Source organism: Botryllus schlosseri, chromosome 6 (genome assembly GCF_051294905.1).
Source record: "Botryllus schlosseri isolate E-star chromosome 6, Bs_hap1, whole genome shotgun sequence".
NCBI classification, from domain to species: domain Eukaryota; kingdom Metazoa; phylum Chordata; class Ascidiacea; order Stolidobranchia; family Styelidae; genus Botryllus; species Botryllus schlosseri.
In genome coordinates, this window is record NC_137241.1 from 18912731 (window position 1) to 18925584 (window position 12854).

A 12854-nucleotide genomic window follows, 5' to 3' on the forward strand; every position below is an offset into this window, starting at 1 on the left:
CAGCGCCACGCGTCTCTGGAGCCCTACGCAACTAGCGGGCTAAGGCAATCGATATCATAATAATGTGACATATCCAATGTAGACAATTTAGACGTAGCCTAGATATCTCTATCAGTTGAAGGATAATGCGCGAAAATTGGTAGGGCCCTAATACATTCTGTGGACCCAGTTTTACTCTTAAAAGTCAAGGAAAGGCTGATAAGGCGTGCTCGCTTGTACCGAAGCAAATAGAAAAAGTATCAACAGCGCAGCGTTTCTCTGCGACGCGATTGCACATAGCTATTGCCGCGACGTCAGCTGATCCCAGTCTCGCCGCTCGGCCGCATCCTTGCTCTTGAGTTTCTCTCTCGTTTCGCCAGACAGCATTGTTGCGTCACACTGCCAATCTACTCAACAACGAATAATTTGGGGCTGATTGTGGGGGTTCCAGGGCCATGAGTGGAATAAAATTTATATTTTCGTAATCAGTGCAGAGTCAGCTTTCGATTGATACCTGATTCAGCAAATTTATTGCTCGGCAAGCCGGTCAAAGATAACCGTCAAATTGCCTGTAGCCAAACGCCTTCTTGCGGCCCCAAAAATATATTAAGAAATCGATTTATGACAAAAAATAAAATTTCTATTTATAAAATACTCTTGCTTGGCTTGGCCTCTGTAGTTTTTAATTATAGAATTGCAGGAAAGTTGTCAGTATAGACTGCTAACGTTACGTCACTGCTGTTTCAATGCAATGTGCCCTAACTTTCCAGATGAACGAGCAGTAGCTATAGATATAAATAGGTATTGATAACTTTCAAAACCGGAGGAAAATCCTGAAAAAATGGTAGATTTTTCCCACTTCGTGGTCGCTTGACTAAAAAGGAAATAGAGGCTCAACTCCCGGAAAATACAGTTTTTCTTTCACACTAACAGGTGGTTGACTGAAAATAAGGTCAACTTTCCGGTCCAGCTCCCGAAATAGCCGCCGTAGCGTTCCTACAGTGCTGACTTAATGTATATCAGTCGAATTTGACCCTATATGTAACCAAAATCCTCAAAAAAGAAGACAAAACCTCAAAAAAGAAGACATTTGGGCGCCCTCCGAGGACACTTTTAAAAAAATCAAAAAAGAGGACAAATCATCTTAAAAGAGGACGCATGGTAACCCTATGATAACTAGATGTGCAACACGTGACTCACGGTTGAATACGCCGAGATGCATACTGCTTAGCCGGCTAAAAGCAGCATAATTGGTAGTTCTATAGTCAGGGCCGTAACTGCCGCACCCCAAAGTCCCCAATTGAGGGGGGCCGAGCTCGAAGGGGACCCAAAATTATTTCGTGAATTAGCATAAATTATAGAGTATTTTTTGAAAATTTATGCAACTCTTTCAAAAAATTTTTGCGCCTTGCGCGATTTTAATTCGCCACATATCTTCCCAAAGAAAAAATACGCAAGATTTATAGAAATGGGCATATCAGCGTTGGCCATGACCGCACCACAACGCACCAAGACATATAAAGTTTTAGGCCATGTATCATGTGACTCCAAGAAGTGTGTCAGAACGATCGGCAGCGAGAAAGCCTTATCCGTAAAGGACTGCTTTTATGCTGACCAAAAACTTCGAAATACCAAAAACTTTGTTATATATACAAAATACTATAGGTTTATTTGTCCATATAGGCGCCTAAATGACTAGCGCCAAATGTTCTTGTCTTGGCAATCTGAACCCCACAAGACAAATACCATCCCGCAGGAAAGAAAATTATATGCCAGTGAAGACATACCAATCTGAAATCGTGTGATCTTTCAGTTTAGTAGGTTTCGGCAATTCTACATTTTTTGATATAGCAGACAGGATGTCACGAAATAACATCATGTAAAGAAGTCATACCTAGGTGTCCGCCCGCCCGAAGATGTTTAATTTTACGGGGTCTAAAGTTTCAAAGACACCTCCCACTCAGCTCTACCGGCAAATCTGATTACGTGGGCAAAGAGGACAACAATGGAATTCCGATCTTATTCACCGATTTTATCATGAATTATCGAAATATTCGCGCGTCGCGCTGTCTCACTAAACAGTATAACTTTAATTTCGTGGCAAAAGCAAACAACGTGATGCGGCGTCAGTTTATCACCCTATGGGAGCCCGGGGTCCTGACGAAGTGCTGTTACGTTCCTGCCAACGGGTATACCCCCTAAGATGTTTAATTACTATTGATGGGGTCAATACCTTTTCAAACACACCTCACTCAGCTCTACCGGTAAATCAGATTACGTGAACAGAGACAGGACGAAAATTGATAGCAATACATGCAATTCCCGATCATATTGACGAATTGACCGATTCAGTCATGAAACTAAAGAAAGTATACTCGCGCTTCGCGCGTTTAGGCGAGAAAAGCTGATTCACTCAACGGACACCCAATGCCGCAGATAAGTAGCGGTAAACAGTGTACAGCTTTGAAATCTCGCCATGGCAATAAAACTATACTCCGAAATAGCTATGATGACTGTTTGGGTCCGTTTCATAGCCGTAGTGTTCGTGCGGCCCCGACCGTACTCTGAAATTCTAAATTTGGCCCTCACACCGAAAAAGTTTGGGAACCACTTCTGTAGAACCTCATCTTGAGTCGGTAACTTGGAGTGACTAATACACTCAGAGGAATATCCGACTAAAAAAAGGTCAACTTTCCGGCTCAGCTCTCGAAATATAGCCGCCTGAGCGCTACTTCAGTGCTGATTTCCACTATCTCAGTCGAATTTGGCACTATATTTAACCAAAAATATCAAAACGGAGGACATTTTCAAAAACCTGAAAAAGGAGGACGTATGGTAACCCTACAAATAGTGAGCAGACTTGAATCTCGTTCATTGTGGGTCCGTCAAAACCCATCGATCCCAGTTCTCCGATTTGTTTCAGACATATTCCCCTTCAGCCAAATTGCAGTCTACCATAAAATAAAATAACTCGGTATTTTACAGATGATTCAAAGTTCTGAAAAATATTACCGACATTACATACCTTTAAATAATATCTTCTGGCTGAAAACTAGGAGGAAAGAAGCAGGAAATATCTGCATTTGTTCTAGATTTGCAACCCAACGGCGCTTCTTCAATGTACGATCCAAAATAAGCGGTTTTCAACCGTGTAACCAATACATGATTCCCATGAACATGATAGACATGTTGTGCTGAGCAGGGCCGTAACAGCACTTCGTCAGCCCCCCCCCCCCCAAAAAAAAAACTTCAGTCTTGGGCCCCCCATACGGTTATAGACCGAACTTCGGGAGGGGGCTCCGCGTCCCAGACCCCCCTCCCCTCCGGCGATACCCTGTTGACCGCTATTTATCATATTCGTAAGGAGTTTGTTTAGTGAATCAGCTTTTGTCGCCTAAGCGCGCGAAATTTCTAGAATTCATGATTGAATCGGTCAGTATGATCGGGACTTGTATTGTTATCAATTTTTATCTTCTCTCTGCTCACGTAATCGGATTTGCCGGTAGAGCTGAGTTAGGCGTGTTTGAAAAGGTAGGACTACTCAATACTAATTAAACATCTTCGGGCGTACACCCGTTGGCAGGAACACAACAGCACCTCGTCAGGCCCCAAAAACGTGGGTCTTGGGCTCCCATAGGGCGATGAAACGACCCCTCCATCACGTTGTTCGCGTTTGGCACGAAATCATCTGTACTCTGAGCCAGTGCGAGGCGCGAAAATTTTCGATAATTTATGATAAAATCGGTCAATCAGATCGGCGATTGCATATATATTATGCTATCAATTTATTGTCCTCTCTACTCACATAATTAGATTTACCGGTAGAGCTGAGTGAAGTGTCTTGAAAACGGGAGTGCCTGTAAATAATAGACCTAATTAAACATCTTCGGGTGGGCGGACCCATTGATACAGTGACGTGCGGTCCAATGAGGCAGTGCCTCACCTGTCGTCTGGGTGAATAAGTCAAAACCCTCGATGAGTCAATGATTTATTGATGTTTTACATCGATGTTCACAAATAACTATATTTGAACATTTTTATCACCCAACATCATCAATCTGCATAATTAATATTCAAAAATACAGCGCCAAACTTAAGGAGTCGCATGTTATATGGCCTAAAACTTGATTGTATGTCTTGGTGGGTCGTGGCGCGGTAATGGCCCAATGCCCAATAATAAAGATAAATGGCTACTTGCATTCGGGCGCAGCACGAAAAAAAAATTTGAAAAAATTGCATAAATCTTCAAAAAATACTCCATGATTTATGCTAATTGACGAATAAATTTTGGGCCCCCCCAATTGGGGGGTTTGGGGTGCGGCAGTTGCGGTGGTGGTGCTGAGCAAAACCAAGATGCATGTGGCCTTCATGGGACTGCATCTAAGTAAAATTTTGTAAACATGTCTATTTTATTGCAATATATCATCTATACACGGCCGTTTTCAACATCACAAAAGCTATAAACCGGTGACATGGTCAGCATTGCAGATCCAGTAGTAAGAATTGCCCCGTGGATCTTTATGGACTTTTCGAGGATAGAAGATCACGATGAACATGACCAAAATTGCTCATAAGTTTTTTTTGTGTACTAAACCATCATTTGGGTCAGAAGCATAGAAGTTTCTTGACAATTTTTCGAATCTGAACAACCTGAATGAACCCGCATCAAACGTGGCTGCTTTTTGAACAAAATCACCGAGAACACTTTTTACTTTGAATGAGTTACTAAGTTTCTATTTCCATACTCCACTAAGTAATCCTTGCTAACTGTTGCCAACTAATTTTAGATCAACATAAACCGAAAACTTGAAGAGTGACGCGCGTCAGCGAATAACTACTACCACATGATCAAGTATATGGACCTCCAATTGTGGAACAGCATCTCGCAGGCTATCCGACAGTCGTCGAGCATGTCCGCATTCAAGTCGAAATACAAGCAATTTTAAATGAACACTAGTCAGCCTTTAGGATTACCGGACCACGACCTAACATAGATCTCGCCTTCCGCCACATGCCACCCCCTCGGCCAAGGTGGGTGTCTGATCTCTAAGGCTAGTCAAAGTCGTTTCGACACCTTCCTATCTCTTCATTGTATCGCATTTCTGTGGTGTGAAACACGATATGGACCTTTTGTGATAAAAGGGCTGTAAATGAAACCGCAGCAAATAAAAAACAGCGCGCAGTGTCCCGGAATGCAAAAGTACCAGCTGTCAAATCAGACTGGACTTATCCAGCAACCCGCTATCAACCAAAAATGAAAAACCATCGTGATTGCGTCAGTTGGCGAGATACGTTTAATGCAATAGCAGCGAAAACAAGAAATGGCTATATCTTTGATACCACGTAAATAACTCTTAAAAACCGAACACAACATTACCGCTTTCTATGTGCAGCAATAAAAGTAATCATCATTCGAGTTGGATAGCTTCAATCAAAGCAAATGCAAAATGTGATTGCTAAAATATGAATGTAGACAACGCATCAGACATCTAACCTACAGGTAAAAATTCGGTGCATATATTTTTCGGGCATTCTGCAAATTCAAGCGAATCTGTGGCTCTAGATGTACTCGAAACAAAAACGGTGCTTCCTTTAAAAAACAGTGTACATAAAGACGGCATTTTGCAGCTGCGGATTTTAGACTATCACCTTAATTTTGCGGTAGAACCAGTAGTCATTGCTATTTCGTTACTTCGGATTTATCCACCTTTCTTCTTCTGAGTTCGCCTTGGCCTTTCTCTTTTGCTTCTTGATCGTCACTGCAATTCACATTGTCTTCAGAATCATCCTCTTCAGCCCTAGTGATACAGAAAATAACTCGGATGTCTCGCATATATCATGATAGTTCTAAGATCTAAATAAATAAAAGTTAACTCACCCGATCGTTTTTTCCCAATTTTGAGGTGATTGAGAACCGACCAGTGTCGACAGCTGAGAACCCGGTTCTTCGTCCTCGCTAGCACTGCTTGCATCCTTCTTATGTCTCGCACTACCTGGAGATGATTGTGCAGAATCTACACCTTCCTCTTCTTCAGATTCATCCAGATTTTCAGAGCTCTCAGTACTTTCAATAATCTTCTTATTGTCATCTAATTACAAAATGTCCAAGTTTAAAATACATAAAGCACAGATGCCAACATCAGCGTAGTCGATTGGTCGTTCCCGTGACGGCCCTGCGATAGGAAAATTGCTGGACTGAGTCACAACAGAGTTATGTAAACACATCTAGTGAATAGGAATCATAATTACTAGGCAAGTACGCTAACCTACGAAGCTTATGCTGATGAGAAATGGCACCTATGTATAAATGTGGTATGATCCACAATACACTATTGTAGATGTAGAAGTGTACCCATCTAGGTCACCTACCTCTAGGTCTTTGAGGAACCACACATTCAATAACGACTACTAATACCTGAAAGTAAAACGAAAATAAGTGTACCTATACAACAGGAAACAAAAAACAGCTCGGCAATGACATTTTGACCTCACCAGTCCTAGAAATAAACCGGTTACAACGGTTACAAGTCCAAATATGACATAGGCAGTTGTAGTGGTAAATCCATATTCTTCTGTCAGGGTTTCGTGAAAGACCTAAATGGATTGTTACATTTGTTAGATTGCCGCAAAATAAAACTGGAATCTTTCATTATATTTTACCTTTATTACCATTGACGTTTGAAACAGATAGGACATCAACATCATCCTTTGAAAACACGAATGCAATAGATTATTAAAATGCAACAAATCAACAAGGCACCAGTAACTACAGACAGGAATCACTTGACGATTAACTTTACTATGCAGCACACATAGAATAGCTCATCTGCTTACGGGATCGAATCCGGATGCCTGTACCATGCAACTGCATCAGTGCCCTTCCAAAGTTCTTCTTCAATATATACATGTAATGAATTTGAATCTCGCTGTCCAACGTAACGCCGAAACTGACCATCCTTAGCGCTGAGAGAAATATACCGTATCATGTTCAAATTCGATTCATTACAGTTACATACATAGGCATTGCCAGAAATTTAACCGAGAAGTGATCTTTTATGGTCCTGATAAATCAATTCAACAGTGCTGCTGACCCTCCCATTCCCATAAGAAATAATTGAAGTAGTGATGACATCATTGGGCAGGCCGATACCGATATTTCTACCAAGACAGACATTAATTGGGCACTAATCTTAACACTAAGAGTTATTCAATACAGAAGTGGTGCTGGTAAATTGTTGTTTTTCTGAACATAAAGAGTAAAATACACATATTGTGAAATGGAATGCATTGCATAGAATGCAATGCAAAGTGCTCTTTATAGCTTTCCAAGCTAAAGAATGCATCCAATTGACAAGCAACAAACGATGATTCCATAAATTTCAACACACTAAATTTAATCCAGGAGATACTTGGTTCTGACTAGCTGCGTGAAATAACACATCGTCAATGGTGTAAAGACCAAAAACAGAATTATTGTGAAATGGAGATAGCTTTAAAATACCAACAGAGTAGCTAAGATTTCTTTTTATTTGAATGCTGCAGATGTTGAACAAACAAATTTCATGCTATTACACATTAGGTGATCAAGTGAGCAATACTGCAATTTGGCGATCAGCAAATATAAACTATCAATTATTAAAATCGAAATAAATAATCCCAAAGATATCATACCTCAACCTCAATTACTTCAGCAAATATAAATAAATTTTACCAAACAAAAATACTCACTGATAGATGGTGGGGAGAGCCGTAACTATAAATCTTCCACTCAGTCCTATAAATAAGGACACATTGGTTAGTCCATCTATGATGCAAAATGTGATCTATAGCAGAGTTGGATCAATTGTAATTTGTAATTGAGCTGAATGTAATGAATTACATTTTTTCATGTAATTGTAATTTGATCAAAATTTTGCTCAATTACAATCTCAATTACATTTTCATGGAAACCTGACAATCACAACATGAAATAATCATTTTATCAATCATTTATTCGTCGCACCATTGAAAATCGGGTACGGACCAGGACGACTACGAGGGGCCTTAAGGCCTTAGTAAACAGTCACCACATGTAATAATTAACCTATTTACATCGGTGTTCTATGCGTGCTGCGTTATAACTAGATAATTCAGTCACGGTAAACTGTTTCACATTCTTCAGTAGCAACAGAATTATAATATAGGCTAAACCAGTGGTTCTCAAACTGGGGGCGTGCCCCCTTGGGCGGCGTGAAAGCATCTGAACGGGGCGTGACGCTCCAATGAACTGTAATCTTTTCCGCGCTTGGCCTGATTAACCTCCGTTTTATGGTTATTGCTCGGTCTATAGTTTGAATTTCGTATTGGAGAATTCGCTCATCAACAGTGATAACCTTCCATACCATCAAACTATATGTAAGGATTGCTAACTTTCTGGTTTCATTGTGTGCTATGACGATAAGGGGGGCACAAAATATTCGCTGTCATAAAGGGGGGCATGTCTAAAAAAGTTGAAGAACCAGTGGGCTAAACTAAATCTTAATATTTCAAAAATGGATGAACAGCAAATGAACTCTTCTGAAACCTGTGCTGAACCATTTCCTACACCACGGTCACAGTTTTTTTTAAATCTCTGACCAGTACCGAGGCTTGTGGCAACAATAGCAAAAAAAAATTCAAGTTTCCAACCAAGGCTTTATCAAACTTGATCACGCATTTGCAGAGGTGGTCAGTAACGAAGTACTTCTACTTTTTGAAGTACTTGAAGTAGATTTTGCCTACTCACACTACTTTTCAAGTAGTTATGATTTTGTACTACTTCTACTTGACAGTTTTCAGTTTTGTAGGCAAAAATAAGCGTAGAATACCTACTTACTTACTTACTTGTGAACCACCACTCCTACTTCTATTTGAGTAGAAATTCCGGCGTTACTTCTACTTCTACTTGAGTAGCGACGGTGACTACTTTGACCACCTCTACGCATTTGTTGAGATGTTATCCCAATCTTACCTCCGATCTTGGCCAAATTTACTGGGGCCAGAAACTTTTCGCACTCTAATGTTCATCAAATCCAATCTAACAGTTTCCGAGCAAGTGAAAATGTAAATGCGAACCAAAATATTGTAATTCTTAGTTATCAGGAAGTTCTCTCCTTTTGCATTTATTTTAATTTTACGCACCTTATCGGTATCATCCTTATCGCTGACGCCTTAGCTATGACATTTCATTATCCTGACCCAGCTCCGAGTAGCCTAATCGTTTGATTACATTTCATTGACTGTCCTGTAGCCTATTCGCTGTTAGTCACTCAAATCTTTGGTTCTTAACAGTCGCTTGAAACATTTTTCTGTGCTTGTAGTTTTCAGTACTCATGATTAGGAATAGTTCGAATACGTTCGAGTTTTTTTAATTAAAGGGTATTCTACATATATGAAAGATGAATAGCTTGAGATTGTTGCTAATTACGTCGCTACGGTTGTCTCAAAGAACACCTCTTTACTGAATCAATTACCTGTTTAAAAGTAATTGTAATTATAATTTGATATTTTTAGCATTGAGTAATTGTAATTATAATGTAATTGAAACATGCAAGGAAGTAATTGTAATTGAATTAAAATATTGTAATTGAACCAACTCTGGTCTATAGGCAAAACAATGTCCTCGAGATATAATAACTGACGTACATAAATAGTCTAGTCACATATATAGGTAAAAATTGCAGATATAAAATACACGATATCTTATTCAAGCACCTGTCTCTTCATTGATATCGACCTCTGCTACTTTCATATTCAAATCATCACTCCAATCGGCAAACTTTTTGTAGTCATCAGCCATTGATCTACAAGCAGGACACCAAGGCGCATAACTGAAAAGCGATCAATCATCTCAGTAAACATACGAGACTTCGTCTATATGGATTAATTGGCATAATTACCAATAATACTAGGAAGTCTTACTTATAAGACAAAAAGAAACCATGCTCATAATCTTCAAACTCATCATAAATCAGGAAGCAAACAGTATACAAAGTCAGTGGTCCTCCATGCGCCAACATCATAGCATAGCAATTGTGTAGTCACTACACCCCTTACAGGTTTCAATTCGTGGTCATCTAGACCAGTGGTTCCCAACATGTGCGATATCGCCCCCCAGGGGGCGATTTGGCGGTCCAGGGGGGCGAAAATAGCGAAGGGGGCGATAGGGGGGGGCGAAAACGGACGAAGGGGGCGATTGTGCATTAAAACGGCTATATTTGAGTCTGAGACCGTAACTGCCGCACCCCAAAGACCTAATTGTGACGGGGGCCCGAGCTCGAAGGGGCCCAAAATGTTTTCGTGAATTAACATATATTATAGAGTATTATTTTGGAAATTTTTTGAACTTTTTAAAAAAAATTTCGGGTGCGCGCGATTTAATGTTTTAATTATTGGTTCTTGGATACCCTCCCCTCAAGAAATAATACGCATGAGTTATAGAAATGAGCATCTCGGCATCAGCCATCGGCCATGTAACATGCGACTCCGAGAAGTGTGCCAGAACGAGAAAACCTTGGCGGAAAAGGACTGCCTTTATACTGACCGATTTCGATATATATACAATATACATATATGTTTAATTGTCCATAGACGCATAAATGGCAGGTGCCAAATGTTCCTGTCCTGGCAATCAGAACCCCACAAGACATTAGCCATCCCGCAGAGAAAAAGTAATTGCCAGTGCAGAAATACTAATTTGTAATCGTGTGCGTCTTTTAGTTTAGTACTTGATTTGATTTGAATATCTTTTGACATCGCAGACATGCCACTAAATGCCATCACGTAACGAAGTCTCACGTACCCACGGGTACGCCCGAATATGTTTAATTATTATTTACAAGCCCTACATTTTCCAAGGCACCTCACTCAGCTCTACCGGTAAATCTGAATACATGAGCAGAGAGAGGATAAAAAATTGACAGCAATATATATGCAATTCCCGATCATATTGACCGATTCAATCATGAATGATAGAAATTTGTTGCGCTGCATGCGAATTAAGCCGACTAACTAAAGAGTACAACAATTTTTGCTGAGAAGTAGCGGTAAATTGGTACCGTATCAGAGAAGGGGTCTGAGGGACGAAGCCCCCCCTGAAGGTTGGTTTATCACCATATCGGGTGCCCGAGACCAACGTCTTGGGGGGCTGACGAAGTGCTGTTATGGTCCTTCTGGTCCGAGAAATGACCTTTTTTAGTCATATCGATTACAGTTTGTATGCCCATTTTTCGGTTCCCAATATTTGGGGGGCGATGATCGTTGTGGAGCTTGAAAAGGGGGCGATGAGTCGAAAAAGGTTGGGAACCCCTGATCTAGACCATTACGAAAAATTCCCCAACATCAGACTACCTTATTGTATATGGTTGCCGGAGAACCCGGACCTTGGCGAACCCGGCCTTACAAACTCGGCCCCGGAGAACCCGGCCCTCGGAGAACCCGGCCCTCGATGAACTCGGCCCTCGGTGAATTCCGCTCTCGGGAATTTTGAAATTAAGTGTATTCACAAGTATTAATATGAATTAATAAACTAATAATGTTATTATTAACTGATTTGTCGGTCTTGTAAGGAGGTCAGGGCATGCGTAGGTCACGCAGTCACGGAGTGATCAGATCACGTGATCACGATTGCGTGGTCAGCTCATTGTTGAATTGACTTGGCGAGGGGCGGACGTGCGACGTTCGACATCCTCGTATCTGTTCATGACATCGCATTGGGTCTTATCGCATTGTATATTGTGTGTGACTTGTTCAGATGAAAAATATATATCCCAACGATTGTTATTGCTCACATATCAACCACGCGTGGTCTGCTCGTTATTGCAACTGTAGGTTGAGGTGGGGTGTTAGGGTTGGGTAGGGTAGGGGGGGAGGGAGACATTAGGGTTCGGGGAGTGGGACATTGGGTTCGGGTAGGATACTAGGGTTGGGGTAGGTGGGATATTAGGGTTGGTGGAGGTGGGATATTAGGGTTAGGATATTAGGGTTGCCGGAGGTGGGATATTAGGGTTGGGGAGGGGGGATATTAGGGTTGGGGGAGGGGGGATATCAAGGTTGGGGTGAGATATTAGGGTTAGGGGACATTAGGGTTGGGGTAGGATATTAGGGTTGCCGGAGGTGAGATATTAGGGTTGCCAAAATTGTTCGAGGGCCGCATTCACCGAGGTCCAGAGTAGTCGAAAAACACCATGAATACCACAACAAGTAGACCACGCGTGCTTGATATACAAAATTTCCCGAGGGCCGAGCTCGGCGAGGACCGGGTTCTCCGAGGTCCGGGTTCTCCGAGGGCCGGGTTCTCCGAGGGCCGAGTTTGTAAGGCCGGGTTCTCTGGTAATCTTTTATATATCATATTATTTCCTAAAGGTATACTCACAACTTGATCATCCACTCTCCTTCAAGAACGTCTCTCCAGTTCTGCGAAGTAAGTGAGATAACTTTCTGCTTACGTGCAAGAACTTGCGACAGAAAGCATAGTGCAAGTATATAATAGACACGAAGAAACATGTTTCTAGTAGTCAAGTTACTTAATGTACGTACTGAGCTAAATTGAAAAAAATAGATGGCTTGCGTTGCACTTTTTCATCAGCTTCAAAATAATATGTTGGGCTACATACATACAGAGAGCAGGAGAATACAATGTATCGTATCAAAGTAGCTGTCAAACTGATACCATAAAAACCTTTGGCACATGAGCGGCCCTTTCGGCGAGAATAAGCACTTACGTTCGCATTCATGCAACTGAGAACAACATGCAGGGTTCGAATTACCATGCCCAGACATTGAGATTTGTTTATGCTTTTGTGAGCGAAAATAACATAATAATAACTCAAGAATCCTCCAGAAACTACCGCGTGAAA

At 41.2% G+C, this 12854-nt stretch overlaps 1 protein-coding gene and 1 long non-coding RNA gene across 2 annotated transcripts; one reads left to right on the top strand and one right to left on the bottom strand.

Moving 5' to 3' along the window:
- Nucleotides 1–5250: 5250 nt before the first annotated feature.
- LOC145441364 (thioredoxin-related transmembrane protein 1-like) lies at nt 5251–12805 on the bottom strand. Its single transcript, XM_080319208.1, has 9 exons — nt 12371–12805; nt 9712–9827; nt 7708–7753; nt 6814–6942; nt 6640–6685; nt 6472–6573; nt 6349–6394; nt 5858–6068; nt 5251–5777 (listed from the first exon to the last, which is right to left on the bottom strand). The coding sequence occupies exons 1-9, from the start codon at nt 12499–12501 to the stop codon at nt 5660–5662; spliced, it is 945 nt and encodes a 314-aa protein (XP_080175334.1). The 5' UTR covers nt 12502–12805; the 3' UTR covers nt 5251–5659.
- LOC145441367 (uncharacterized) lies at nt 11841–12214 on the top strand. Its single transcript, XR_013915811.1, has 2 exons — nt 11841–12053; nt 12112–12214. It is a non-coding gene; the product is annotated as an uncharacterized LOC145441367 (long non-coding RNA).
- Nucleotides 12806–12854: the final 49 nt, after the last annotated feature.

Coding starts and splice junctions, on each gene's coding strand:
- LOC145441364 (XM_080319208.1), bottom strand. CDS start 12,501: ATGTTTCTTCGTGTCTATTATATACTTGCACTATGCTTTCTGTCGCAA. Junction 6,574..6,639: donor AAACGTCAATGGTAATAAAG/GTAAAATATAAT, acceptor CAATCCATTTAG/GTCTTTCACGAAACCCTGAC. Junction 6,069..6,348: donor GGTTCCTCAAAGACCTAGAG/GTAGGTGACCTA, acceptor TTTTGTAATTAG/ATGACAATAAGAAGATTATT.